This window comes from Alexandromys fortis, unplaced genomic scaffold, assembly GCF_014885135.2.
Source record: "Alexandromys fortis isolate MF-2015 unplaced genomic scaffold, M_Fortis_MF-2015_v1.1 scaffold_10, whole genome shotgun sequence".
NCBI lineage: Eukaryota > Metazoa > Chordata > Mammalia > Rodentia > Cricetidae > Alexandromys > Alexandromys fortis.
In genome coordinates, this window is record NW_026067895.1 from 9,263,875 (window position 1) to 9,278,660 (window position 14,786).

The window sequence follows — 14,786 nt, forward strand, 5'->3', positions numbered from 1 at the left end:
GGGGTGAGCTGACAGCAACTGGATGAGTCACTGGGGTTAGCTTTGGGACTCCCCTGAGCTTGGATGGCACGGCTCATCAGCCCTCTCTGTGGACAGGGTTCAAGAGATTAGGTGGAGAGTGACTCTGGGATTTGCGAATGAAGGGAGAATAGAGCGCAATCTCCCTGCTTTTGGGAAAGGCTCCGCTCGGCTTCCCCAGCATTTTCTATTAACACCATATCATGACAAGTGATGTTTGTGGACTAGGCTGTAGTCTGGAGGCCAGCACTCACACTGCGGATCTCAAACTGTCAAAATGTCTAAGGGAAGCCGGCCCTTTTACAGGCCTAGAAACGGAAGGCAGAAAATTGGGCTTGTTCCAGGTCACAGGGTTAGAGAGTGAACCCCGGGGAGCCTCTCTTCTGTCTTCACCTGTCTGATTGATAGATGATTTTCCAGCTCTTTAGCATTCATCTTCTGGTTAGGGTGTACGTGTGTCAGGTGAACCTTTTGGATGTTCAAACAACTGATCTTGCCATTCCTCTTGGTTGCTCGCAATTGATTTCAATGATGGCCGAGTGGACCACGGAAGATGGCTCTCCCTCACACCGTATTCTGCTGAGCACTGTTCCACTCTTACAGAGTGGAGTGAGTGCCCACCCCTGGGGTCTGCCATAGCACCCCCTCTGCTTTTGCTAATTTCTTACGAGCTGTGATATATTCCTGCCCTTTGCTGTGGGATCTTTAGATGTCAAAGTAAAGCTTTTTGTCTTTTTTTGATGTCTACGCCAGAGTTTATGAGCTGTGATTCAGGGACTGCTAGGGGTCCTTGACCCCGCAGATGGGCTTCAAGGTGACTACTACTATAAGAATACAAAGGCATTAGGAGTTTATCAGAGGTTGCATGAACTATGCTGTTATCACGGGCCGAATTTAGAAGCAGATGCAAGACTTCAACTCATCTCGACTAAGACAGCTACTCAGAATTGCCAAAGAGTCACATAAATGCCACCTTTCTCACTACTTGTTTTAGGAACCATAATTATCACCACAATTAGTTTTACATTCATAAATTTTTAACCGATTTACATTAACATACTTAAAATCTTTGTGTGTGCATATGTATGTATACATGTGTGCGTACAGGAGTGCCCCAGCATTCATGTGGAGGTCAGAGGACGACCCCAGGTATCAGTCCTTGCCTTCTACCTTGACAGAGACAGGGTCTCTTATTTGCTGTTGGGTACCAGGTCAGGCTAGCTGGCCTGCACACTCCCAGGAATTTCGTTCTCCTGACTCCATATCCATCTCCCTGCAGGAGCGCCTGCGTTACAGGTGCTAGTTCATGCATCTGGCTTTATATAGGTTTTAGGAATAGGAACGTATATGTGTGGGACAAGTGACCCACTCAGCCCCACAATGGGTTTGTGTTGTTAACTGATAAGAACCAATGATTGATAATAGATTTTTTTTTCCAATTCAGATTTCTATAAGATGTAGACAGTTCTTTGGGGTCCTTACTAACTTTTAAGTTACCCTAAGACCGAAAGGTCTGAGCATTGCTTCTCCATTCCGTCACTCTTAGGCAGATGCTGATGTTCAGCACTGAGACCCAGCTCTGGTAGTGAGGACATGGGCAGTGAGAGTGGCCGTAGGAGGTCAGAAAGGGACAGTGGTGGACAGTACTCAGGAGGATCGATTGGGGGGTGTGAAAAAAGAAAGACAGCAGAGGGGTCCCATTAACAAACCTCTGTCAAGAGCATAGAACACCTGGAGCAAGAGTAACAACGTTGCCTTCAATGGTGAGTTCCTTATTCCATATCTGAGCCTTGCCCTTTTCAACCTTAGAGGGCTTGCATGTGGCTGAAAACTGAATGCATTAGGGCTGTCTCAGGATTTTTAATCTCTCTCTCTTCTAAGACGAATGTGACAAAGGTGTGGCAAGTGACCTTAGCCCCACAGAAGGTAACAGACCTCGATGGGAAGGGAAAGTTACCCAGGGAGAACTGTATAAAAAAGAGACCAAGTCCTAGCCTGGATCTAGAACACGCACATATGATGGTAAGCCACAGTCGGAGAGACATCTAAGGTCACCAAAGAGGAACACGAGAGTCTGAAGGGACAGAATCATAAAGGACAGCGAAGGAAGGAAGGAAGGAAGGGAGGGAGGGAGGGAGGGTAGGAGGGAGGGAGGGAGGGAGGGAGGAAGGAAGGAAGGGACTATACCCAGAGTAGCAAAAATATCAACAGACAACTTACATCACGTTCCTGATAACACACTGTATCCAGTACATATAAAGAACTTTTAAAAGTTCAACAACAGGCAGACAACGGAACTAAAAATGGGCCAAGAATCTGAGTAAACATTTCCCCAAAGAATATACAAATGGCCAGTGAACACATGGAAAAATGTTCAGCATCGTTTGTCACTGGAGAGCCACAAATCAAAGGCACAGTGAACTACAACTCTGCACACACACACACACACACACACACACACACACACACACACACACACCAAGACGGCTGAGACGAGAGAGAACCAGCAAGCCGCTGGTGAGGAGGAAGACAATGATTCCCTCGTATGTTGCCAGGGGGACAGTGAAATGGAGCAGATGCTTGGGAAAGGTTTGCAGAGTTATCATGTGACCTAGAAACTTCACTTTCAGCTACCTATACAAAAGAAATGAAAATATGCACTCATTCAAAACCTCACGCATGAATGTTCACAGCAATAGTGTTCATAACAGCCAGAAAGATAGGAATGAGCTATCGACTGGGAATGAATAATACGTGGCATACACGGAATATTATTCACAGTAGAAGAATAAAGTTCCAATACATGGTACAACCTACAAAACTGTATTAAATGTAAAAAGCCACATGTACAAGTCAGATACTACGGGTTTCTAAGATGTCTCCTGAATTGGTAACACCACGGAGACAGAAAGAAGTGCTGGGAAGAGGAGGGATATGGTGATTGTTAATGGGTGATAATAAAAACATTCTAAAATTAGACAGCTGTGATGGCTGGATGAGTCAGTGCATATATTAAATCCCACAAAACTGCACTTTGTAATACGTGATGTGTATCTTAGCAAAAATGGTCTTAAAAAATAACTCCAAGTGAGAGAAAGTTAACAGATTTACTACTTAAGAAGGCAGTCTTGGGCCTGGAAAGTGAGCTCAGTGGTCAAGGGCATTTGCTGATTTTGCAGAGGACCAGTGTTTGGTTCTTAGTTCCTACAAGATAACTCAACAACCATCTGTAACTCCACTTGCAGGAGTTCTGGCTCCGTCTTCTGGCTTCTGTGGGCACTGCATGCACATGGTGCCCATGTATACATGCAAACGAACATGCATACACATAAAATAGAAACAAGTTAATCTTTTAAAAAAAAAGGTAAGATGTGTTATATTAAAAGCATAATATGTCAGAGACTGGAAAAGTCTGTAACATGTGCTGCATTTTTGGAATGGAAGAAGCTTAAAGGCATCGGTTTATGTTACTACATTAAGGCCCCCTTTTCCAGAATTGGGTATGTGTATGACGCAATAAAGGCCCATGCCCTTTTTAAGCTTCAAAGAAACCAAGGCTCAGGGGGAAGAGAGGTTGAAAAGCTTTGAAACTATGAGTTCCAAGTCTGAACGCAGAGACTTGCAACCTGAATAAACACTACTTCACGGTCAGGAAAACCTTGGGCAGAAAAATCTAATTTATAGCAAGTCTCAACTGAGTATACTTTTTAAGATGCCATTGAAATCATCCACTGTGTATAAAAGTTGGTCCCAGAAAAATGAGATGTAGGTTTATACAGATGTAATTCATTTAAGTCATCTGGAAAAATAACAAATACCCAATATATTACATAGCCTAATTCTCAAAGGAATTATAAGTGGCTGAAAAACCCTGAGTAATGCTGGAATCTAATCAGTACTTGAAAAACACCTAATAAAACAACCAGGTGGCATTCTTCTATTTCCCAGGCTGGCATAGTTGAAGAAGCCAAGTGCAGGCTGAGGGCTGCATCTGGTCTCTGCAGTTACGTACATTCAATACTCTACTACCACATCTTGAACTCTATCCCAAGTAAACAATCCTAATTTAGACACAGCATTTACCTGAAACTATGTTCCTAAAAATATTAGTCAGAACTAGGCAAAGGAGAAAGGATATAAATGCCAAATGCTCAAAGAACGGCTAGCAGACTATGGCACACCCCTATAATTTTCATGCTGCGTTTCCGTTTTAAATGATGTTTAGAATATTCAAGGATTTGAGAAACTATTTATATTATAATGATATGCAAACATCGGCGGGTAGAAGCCTAGCATGATTTGCCAATATGCTGCTTCTGTTTGTGTGTGCGTGTGTGTGTGTGTGTGTGTGTGTGTGGTGCTAAGTCAAACTTGAATCTTGCACACAGCAGTCCTGCCCTTTGTTGGACATCAGCTTTAAGAAAACAGACAAAGTATAAGAATAAAAATTGGGAGGAAGTACTAGGCAGCTCCGGGCAGCTTCCTCCCAAATTTTATTGGCTTTCAGGTTAATTATCACAGCTTCTTTTGCATTCCCAAACTACAGCAAATATTGTTAGAAAAATTTATGATGGCTAGTATCATGGTTTTGGGGTGACTAATTTATTATGATTTGAGTTATAAAGTTGGACCACAGGATAATTAAGTGATTAAGACAACAACATGTGTATAATATGCTCATTCTCCACTTGCCACACAGTTTGACACGTACACAGTAACTTTCCCTTTAAGTATTAAGATAAATAGATAAGATGCTATATTTGACCTTGATTCAAAATAATCATCATTAGCTTTGGGCTCAGTTTGTTCTATTTATTCAATTACTCGTGGTTTGAAGGCATGGTACTGATTTGAGAGCTTTCTCTCATTGGGTTTTTGCAGAGCTGGGGATCAACGTGGGGGACATTGTGCTGGGCGAGCACCAAGCTAAAGCTGTAGGAGCTTTCTTCAATTTTTGATATAGGAATTTTTAATCTATAGATTTGTCCTCGAGTGCTGCCTTTGTAGTTTCTCACCATTTGTTTCTGTCTTTTTTTTTTTTTTTTTTTTTTTTTTGAGAGAGGGTCTCACTGTAGTCCCCAGACTGGCCTGGGGACTCCTGGTCCTCCTGTCTCAGCATCTCAAGGTCTCAAGTGATGGGATTATAGATATTTGTCACTGTGCCTGATGGTGTGTGTGTGCTTTCATTTGTCTCTAACTTCTTCCTATTTGATTTCTTCTTTGAACTATTGGCGCCAATGGCTACATATAAATAAATCTATGTTCCAACAACTAACTGTACATAGTGTACGTGTGTGGGCATGCATGCACGCGCATATGTATGTGTGTATGTGTGTGTGTGTGCGTGTGTGTACACATGTGGAGGCCAAAAGGTTGATGTTGATTGTCTTCTTCAATCATCCTCCACCTTATTTATTTGCTTGTTTATTTATTTATTTTTAATTTATTTATTGAGAAAGGGTCCCCCATTGAACATGGAGCTTATGGATTGGCCAAGAAGCGCTAACCATTTACCTGTTTATACCTCACTGCAGCACAAATTATTCTTTGTTCTGCTTTTTTGATTTCTGTTTTGTTTTTCTAGACAGGCTTTCTCTGTGTAGCCCTGGCTGTCCTACTCGCTCTGCAGACCAGGCTGGCCTCGAATTCACAGAGATCCGCCTGCCTCTGCCTCCTGAGTGCTGGGATTAAAGGCTTGCACCACCACCCCTGGCTCTGTGTTCTGCTCTGTACACGGTGCTAAAGGTCTGAATTTGGATCCTCCTGCTCTTACTTTACTGGTCGAGCATCTCCCACACCCCAGCCTGCACTTTTTCTTGACATAAAATGGGTTAATCATTATGGCATCATTAAATAGTGGTATTTAATCACAATTAGTCATTATTACCACTGCAGTAAAAACACCCAACTCTTCCAACAAAAATTTTCCACACAGATAGGGTGACGTCAGTAACAAGTGCTACAAACCAAGAAACTTTCTTAAGACTCTTACCTTGAATTTTCTTGAAAACTCTGGAATTCATAAACTTTAAAAATCTATCTGCATAAAAACTTGGTCTGTGAACGGAAACAGTGTCCTGAAAAAAAGAAAAAGACGACAGGTTTGTCTCTTAGAGTTCATCTCGAGTTGGCAGAATGGCTGTCAGTTAAGGTCTGAAGTCAAACACGGCCAACAATTAGAAGGAGCAGAGAGTCTATGTGCTCAGGATAAAATGGAGCATGAAGGGACAGTGAGGCAGCCAAACGACTGCTCCATGAACAATAATTGTTTGTCCTGTCACAACACCACCAGGGCTTACAGGGACTTATATATATATATATTTCTTTCTAACAGACAACTGGCAATCCAGGGACCATATGGAATGAAGGGGGTCACTTGAAATGAACACACTATTTATATGAGGTATCCGTGTTTATAGCTAAGGCACCTGCAACTCCACAAGGGGTGGTTAAGAAGGGCAGAGATCTCAGTCACATCGTAAAGAACAGAAACAGATTGAACTGAACGGCCAGGCTCCTCTCATGTTCTGCAGGAATCCTTAGGAGTGACAGGTCATTTTCCTAGACAACAGCCTGGATGAAGGAGCTGATTCTCTATGTTCATCTGGTAGATGCTCTATTTTGAATATAAGTTTCTACCAGATGAACACAGAGAAACTTCATTTTAAGGACCCCAATCTTCCAGAGCCTTTGAAAAAGCCCCCTCCACCTTAACTCATCATGTCACAAAGGGGACCTTTGCACCCCAATAGGAACAACCACGGTTTTATTTTCCGGGGCTGTACCTGGCTGTTGGACTAGAAGGCATTTATTTGAACAGCTATTCAAGTTTACGTGGTCTTGTTCTGAGACTAGAACCACTCTTCCCACCTAAGATTCTGAGCACGCAAAGACCTCTGCTTTCCTCCGAGTCTAGTGACAGCTACAGTTGGCTAGAAGTGTCCACCATTTAAGAAGGCAAAGGTCACTCACCCCATCATAAACAAGAGCTTTCCAGGAATGTTCTAACTTCTTCATCAACCTAAAAAAATAAACAGATGGGGAAAATACCACTGAGAATGCAAAACCACTTTCACTTCATGAATTTTCAGAAAAAAAAAAGTTTGATTACTTTTAAAATAATGGAAGACCACTTGCCCAAATATCTCACCTATATGATTGGAGAATATCAATAATGCCCATGAATAAAAGCAGCTTTTCTCCCTTATGGCTTTTAGCTGGAATGCCTCCCATTCTGTGGACAGAGCAAAGGGGAAAAGATTTTATGAGTACAGAAAGCTAAAATTCATTACGAATTATACACTGAAAACATTAAGAATTCTAGACTACCGCTTCCCTTATTGCCATAAGTTTTCATCAGCTTGAAGGATAATAACTTCATAGCTGTCAAGTCTGAGCAGTCGGATGGGAGGAATCTAATTACAAAACCTCTTCTTTTTAAAAATTATGAGTGAAGGAGGATTTTTAGAGCAGCACAAGAGATCCCTTTTTTAAGAAGGCAATACTAGCCAGCATCGTGGGGTAGTGCCTGCCAAGTATGCCTGAAGCCTTGGGGTTGATCACCAGAGCTGCAGAAAATCCCAAGCATGGTGGCAGACACAAGAAGTAGAGGCAGGAGAATTAGGAATTCAAAGCCATTCTTGTTTCCGTAGAAAGGCCAAGGTCAGCCTACATTAAAATAATATTACTTTCTGAACTAAAGAATTTTATGTTTTTTGTGAGACTGAAAAATACATAGAGGCCTGTTGTGGTAGAGCACACCATTAGTCCCAGCACTCAGAAGACAAAGGCAAATGGATCTGTATGTTCAAGGCCAGCCTGGTCTAGACAGTGAGTTCCCAGATAGCCAGAGCCACATAATAGAGAGCTCCTGTCTCAAAAAAAAAAAAAAAAAAAAAAAAAAAAAAAAAAAAAAAANCCAATCACCATTCCCCACCCCCCACCCCCAAAATAGAAGAAGACATACAAGAAAATTTGTGCAACTAACTCCTCAGATACGTTTGTGCAGGGTGGGTGTATGTATGGATGGACATATGGATTAATCCAAAGAGATTATTGGATTGAGCGGTTTTGTAACTTCAGCATTCCTTTTGTTAATGTGGAATCCTTTCTCACAGCGGTGGCAATATGATTGACAGCCGTGTGGCATTTCCCAAGGTGGATACAGACTCACTGCTTCAGTGGATTACCGGCTATTTAGAGAGAATTGCCAGCAAGGATTTGAACCAAGGCTGACCGCGTGTTAGTGTCCTTGACGAGAGACAAGTGTGCACCCGGCTTAGTCTTTGCCTGAGAATCCTCGAAAGCAGGACATCAAGGCCTTGGGAAATGACTTCCTCTGTCTCCCTGCTCAGCAAGTTCGCACGATGAGTCAACCTTTTCAACAGCCTTCCATGGTTGCTTTCTACTGTTGAGTGTGCACTTTACATATGCAAATGAAGCCCGCGGTTACTAACACATCTGGCCCAGGAGAGAGACATCTGCCAGGGGTGAGACCAACAGAACCTCCTTATATAGATCACAAGCTCTGAAGTGCCAGCATCCTTCGTACCATGTGTTTATGTAAGTAAATAAATGAACAGGAATAAACATGTACTCATGTTTATTCAAATCCAGAGTTCATCCTTCCCTCTTCTGGTAGATGTTTTGAATGTGTAGTGAGTGAGGGGAAAACATTTTCAGCCATTGTTTAAAAAAAATACAAACTCGAGAAACTGACCCTCGTCTAGCTGTCTAGAGATGAAGAGAAATAAAGTTGGTTTAAGCCATTTGCTGCCAGCCAGGAATCTATTTCCAGGGTACCATCCCTGGGGGAGGTGATTGCGTGTACCTATTCAGTGACTGGGGTATCCAAAACCAGGACGGAGGCGTGGATGCACTTACGTGTCTGGATTCTCCGCAATGATCCCATCTGCAGGCTTGCCTGGACCCTGGATGGATTCCATGGCCGTGGAGTAGAGGACTTTCTGTACCCCCGGCCGCTTTGCGTCGGGCACATTTTGTAAGGGCTCCTCTTCTTTGTCTTTAAGGGAATGGTCCAAGATGTGGATGCCCAGCAAAAGGCTGTAGTCCATGATCTTGAAGCTTTCCAGCACCTGAGGAAGGAAAAGACCCAGGGGGTCCGTCAACACAAAGAGCCTGTGAGTTCCTGAGCTTGGTGTCAGGAGACACGCCAGACCTGCACTTGAGAGGCCGACAGGCAAAACATCAAAACCAGAATCCTCCTAGTTATTATTAGGCTACTGGCAGAAAGGACTGCCGTGGTGGTGGGAAAATAAAATTTTTATGCAAATCTAAAGGAAGCACCTCTCCCTTCCACAATGGATTCACTTACAGCATTTATTGATTGAATTCCACAAACAAGAACCGCCCTTGGATTCAGCCGTGGTAACAACACTGTGAGCCGGTATTACTGCTGTCTCTGGTACACAGATGAAAACCATGGAGATAAAAGAACCTGCTTGGTTCCAGACAGCACATCAGGGACAGATCCAGGAGGCAGACTCTGGCAATCACATTCTTCCTGAGCCCAGGAACCGAGAAACCACAGCCCAGCGTCCCAAGTGCATCAGCCCCAGCAGGAACTCAGCTTTTGCTTGGGTTCCATTCTCCACATCTGAATCTCGAGTTTAGCGAGGACCTTTTCTCAAAGCCTAGCTCTCAAAGTTGTCAATCATTTCCCCAGAGCGGGTCTTTTTAATTTAATAATATATATGTGATCTCAACAACGAGAGGACTGAATGCTTGTCTACCCTATAGACCGTGGGGAGGGGAAGGAATCAAAAATGGTTCAGTGTAGCCAACAAAGGAGAAAGCAGTGCTGTGAGGGAAAAGGATCGGACACAAGGTCTCGGCAACCGTCCCTCAGACTGTCTTTAGAGTGCAGGGGGACTTACTTGCACACCCAGACCAGCCTTAGACAGGAAGAGCCTGTTCAGGAGGCATGCCCTCAAGTCAGATCTTTCCCTGTATGAATATTCTCCTTTCCTACTAGGTGTGAGAGAGTTCTCCAGACCATAGATGGTTGTATTCCCTGCCACTTCCCACCAATAGCTGCTCAGCAAGTGAAAACCCGTTCAGTCACAGACAGCATATTAGTGACAGATTCATGAGGAGACTCTGGCTTTCACACTCATAATCAGAATTGATCCTTGGCCGATGTAGGATCAAAATCCCAGAATTCTTCATGCGCCTCATTTTCCTTGTGCCTAAGCATTTTTAGAGCAGATATTTTGCTATTTGAGAGGGGGTTGGATGGGAGAGAGAATACTTGTGGATGTATACAAGAATATTTCAGGGAGGCTAGGTGAGAAGGGCTTCATGAAGTCAGACAATGCATAGTCTCTGAAATATGCTGGTCCCTGGGGTCTCAGTCATCATTGCCATTAATGATGAACATATAATGGGCTGTGAACAAGTTTCAGTTATTCCAGAGAATTCATCCTTCAACTGTTTTTAAAAATAGCATTAGGCATGAAACAGAGCCTGGTGACTCTTCAACTTTTGATAAGCTAGTTATATTTTTAGAGTGGAGACAGACAACAATTGTGAGTAGAAGCATATCATTTGAGAGGCCTGGGATGATGAAATTATGTCTCCAGAGATCTGTGTATGCCCTTATGGCCACGGAAAACCAGCAGCCCCCACCCCAACTAACTGAAGTAGGAGTCACATCAGAAAGGGAGGAGGAAGTTTGGAGAGATGGGTGATGCTGAGGACCACAGGCTCAGGGCTCAAGAATCAAACCCATCAGTCAGTTCTCCACAGAGGCATGCCACTGCAGCCTTGCCCTTCCACCAAGCAGAGGACACCACGGAAAAGAAGCCTGCTTCGTGTCAGGGTGCCACTGGCTCAGCCTCTGAAAAGAAATACTAAGGGAAGCTGGACGTCCTTCACGCAGAAACAAGGAGGGAGAGCCCCAGTCCTACTCCATCATATAGAAACGATGGCTTGGGAACAGTCCCCACCCAGACAGCCCATGGGCAGAGGATGCATTTCCTGCACATTCATCAGCCCTGGGGCTTCCTTTCTGAGAGACACTGGTGGATAAGGAGCTGGGGTTAGAGAGCATAAGCCCCGTGACCCCAGGTGGGTATCCTTATGTGTAAAACTGTTAGAATAATATTGCCTGTTACATACGGTACTTGTGGAAATTAAATATGCTAATCCTGATGAATGCTTAGGAAATTTCCTCACATAAAGTAACCACTCACTTAACTGCTCTCTAGATTCATTATCGTGAACCATTCCTTGTGCTAGTTTGAGAAAACACATGTATCACTCACAAAAGCAAACACCTATGGGGTTCCAATTCCGAAAACAAAAAAATTCATTAAAAAGTCCAACAAAATACAGTAGCATTCCAGCCTGTTCATGGGTGTGGCTTTCAGGGGGAGTCCAGATTTCTTTAGAATCTGTGGGTTTTTAGTTATGTTTTGGGGAATTTGCATCAATTACAGACCAAACATTTATACTCATATCTTCCCAGTTGTTTCCTGCCAGAAATATAACGCTCATGAACTTTAAGAGAGAGCAGTAACTACAGCCCCATGCATGCAGGTGCATGTATTTCCAAAAAGTCTGTGTGATGTCACTGTGACTGCTGGGTTCTGTATAGCACATCTGCAATTCAAAACACAAGCTACCATATCCCAGGTGCCCTTCCATCTAGCTTGGGCAGGACTTGACTCCTTCACTGAGAGAGAGAGGCAGGAATAGTTCTCAGAGTTACAGAAAGACTGGAGTCAGGTTAGGATGTGGAGAAGCTTTAAAGTGGGATGGTCCCTTCTCTCTGAAGAACCATTTAAAGTCAGAACTACAGTCGGAACACACACTAGAAATTCCGGGAAGTATGTCCATCCACTGCCTTGCTAAGAGACCATGATAACTGAAAGAGGTTGAGGCAGCAGAGCAGTGGGCATGCAAGACGAAGACGACTTTGCTAAGTCAGCCCCTAGATTATGTGTGTGTGCCATCAGAGGTCGCGTTTAGCCGCCACCTTCCTGTAGGAAATTCCTGAATTGTTACCTTTGGCTCGTTCTCCTTCCTAAACTATAGCTTGTATATTCCCAGTGGCCTCTGGGTGTTTTTAAAGCTTCTTCTAAACACTTTATATTGTAACCTAAACTCCTGTTTTGTCCCAAAGCAATTCTTGCCCCTGACTTCCCTCTTTTATTTGAAATCACTACAATGTAAATTTTAGACTCCAAGGAGCCCTTTCCTTTCATTAGCTGCCCAGGCCTGCAGCTGGTGTTATCAAAACATTCCTCTTCTCTAATCGTTCCATTCCAGCTTCCCCTTCGGATGGTTCAGTGACCCCTTTGCAAGATTAGGTGACATCACACCCCGGCTCAAAGCCTCCTGACCTGCCATTGCTTGTGGCGAGATCTCAATTTCACATCAAAGGCATTTGCTCTCATGGCTGCAGTCCACGTCTTCTTGTTTGACACCAGCTTAGATTCACCTCCCAGCTACTTAAATTTCTAAGTTACTCTTAAGGGTGCCAGGAAGATGTAAGCCCCTGATGTTTTTGCTCATGCTGCTCCTTCTACAGACTTTTTAGTTTTTCAACTCAGGGGGGATTTTTTTTTTACATCCTAACTCATATTCCATGAAAGCTATATTACAAACGGTTGGGAACAAACATTCCCTCTGTGCTACAATGATCGAGCCCAGGTTTTGTCTGCAGTTTTCGTATCAGAATGAAGATGCTGTGCTCACCGAAGGCTTGTTCTATTCTGTGCTTCCTGAGGTGGAAGGAATGCACATTGGTTATATCGGTCCATATCTCCATGCAAATAAAAAAAAGAAGGTTCAGCCACAAAGCATCTCTGACACTACATTCCCGATTATGAGGCCTGTGCAAGAACCTCAGCACTGAAAACATTTACTCTGACTGTGTGCTGTGTTGTCAGAAAAACGAACATAAAAGTTCCCTGTGTTTTCCAAGCTACTTACATTACGGGCATTCTGTACTCTGTTCAAAGGGAAAACTAAGACGATATTTGCAAACACTGTCGTTTACTGTTTAGTGTGCACGCAACTAAATGGCAGATAAAAGGGAGGCTGTTTTGATGTAGACAAGGCTGGGAAGCCCCTTCCGTTGCTCTTTGGGAAGCCTGTCATAGGCTGGGTTACAAATGGACTCTTTAATCACTCAAGAGCATTCGGGACTGGCTCTAAAATGGAGGCTGAGCTGTGTAATACATAAAATTAAAAAGGATTAGAAATTGGGATACTGCCTATTTGATGGATACAAGTATTGCTTTAATATAGTATTTAAAATTTGATATGAATTTAAATGTAGGATATAATGCCTTGGGTATTTTATTTTTTAAAATTAAAATATAATTACCCCATGTCTCCTTCCCTTCCTGTCACCAAATCCCTTCCATGTCTCTCTCCCCTGCACTCTCAAATTCATGACCTTGTTTTCTTTCATTTAAAAAGGGGTCCTTAACATTAGGAGAGTTATACTGAAATATATGTATCAATAAAGGATATGATGAGTGGAATGTGCTTCCAACTGTATATAGAGAAAGAGTGAGCAAGACTGGCCGTGAGTTGAAAATGAACACGGGACATATATGCATATACCTATATGTATAAGTATATACACATACTTATATGTATTTGTAGATTAATTGTAGCATTCTGCCTGCTTTTATGTACGTTAGAACTTTTCAAAAATAAAGTTTCACGTTCTTCCTTGAGATGCTTAGAAAAATGCATTTTGATCTTTGGCTGGATAGTTTGCCCCTGCCTCAGCAACTGAAGGGGGAATGAGGGGACCTATGAAAACACAGATCAGAAATAGGGGACCGAAACCACGGCGGGCCAAGCAGAAGGCTGGCTTGGGCTCTCTTCTCCTCTCAACTGGCCATTCTTTGTCCAAACACACACACCAAAATATGGAGCTGATGGGGAAGATTCATCAAGGTCCCTGGGTAATTTCTCTAGCTGGTCTATATATAGTCACGAAATTAAGGGTTAATAACTGGTACAAAATATTTGTAGTAATCCAATAAGATAAGTCAATTAAAAATGGTATCCTGGAGATTTTATGCAAATAGCCATCCCTGGAATGAACTGATCTGAAGAGAAATGGATCCAGGGGCCTGCTACTGCTTGCTAAGGCAGCCCCTCAGAGTATAGCGCTAGATTGCGTGTACGTGCAAGTCCAGTTAGGCTGAATGCTGTCTTTTTCATTTAACTTAATTTCCTCAATAAAGCTCAGAGTGTTCTTTGCTAATCTAATAAAGAGAAAATACAGACATAGAATGTTAGCTAGTAAATCAGAATGGATTAAATATTAAATCCTTAGTCTAGTTCTAGGCTGTGGCACCACACTCGGTCAGAACTCTGGACGATGGCGTGCTGACCAGCACAAAGGCAACTTTTTGGTTTCCCTTTGACTTATAAAACCTGAAGTGACAGGATTATGTTCTATGCTTTTGAAACAATCATCTACCACTCGAGATTTAACATGCGAACATGCGTATTTATGTGTGCAGTAACACACACATATCATTCATATACGTGGTTGTTTTGAAACAAAGTCTCCACGGTCCAGGTTGACCTTGAACATGCCTCAGTCCCACGTCAATTTCGGTGTGAAGCCTGCGGTGGTGGCGCATGCCTTTAATCCTAGCACTCGGGAGGCAGAGGCAGGCGGATCTCTGTGAGTTCGAGACCAGCCTGGTCTACAGAGCTAGTTCCACGACAGGCTCCAAAGCCACAGAGAAACTCTGTCTCGAAAAACCAAAAAA

At 43.0% G+C, this 14,786-nt stretch overlaps 1 protein-coding gene across 4 annotated transcripts in view; it reads right to left on the reverse strand.

The window, feature by feature from the left end:
* Pip5k1b (phosphatidylinositol-4-phosphate 5-kinase type 1 beta) overlaps positions 1-14,786 on the reverse strand; it is a 257,063-nt gene that overhangs the window by 60,883 nt on the left and 181,394 nt on the right. For all 4 annotated transcript variants that reach the window (XM_050158598.1, XM_050158605.1, XM_050158582.1 and 1 more), the window contains 4 exons: positions 8,902-9,113; positions 7,169-7,252; positions 6,991-7,039; positions 6,011-6,095 (listed from right to left, as the gene is read on the reverse strand). In XM_050158598.1, the coding sequence (XP_050014555.1) occupies positions 6,011-6,095; positions 6,991-7,039; positions 7,169-7,252; positions 8,902-9,113 (430 nt within the window). The remainder of the gene's footprint in view (positions 1-6,010; positions 6,096-6,990; positions 7,040-7,168; positions 7,253-8,901; positions 9,114-14,786) is intronic.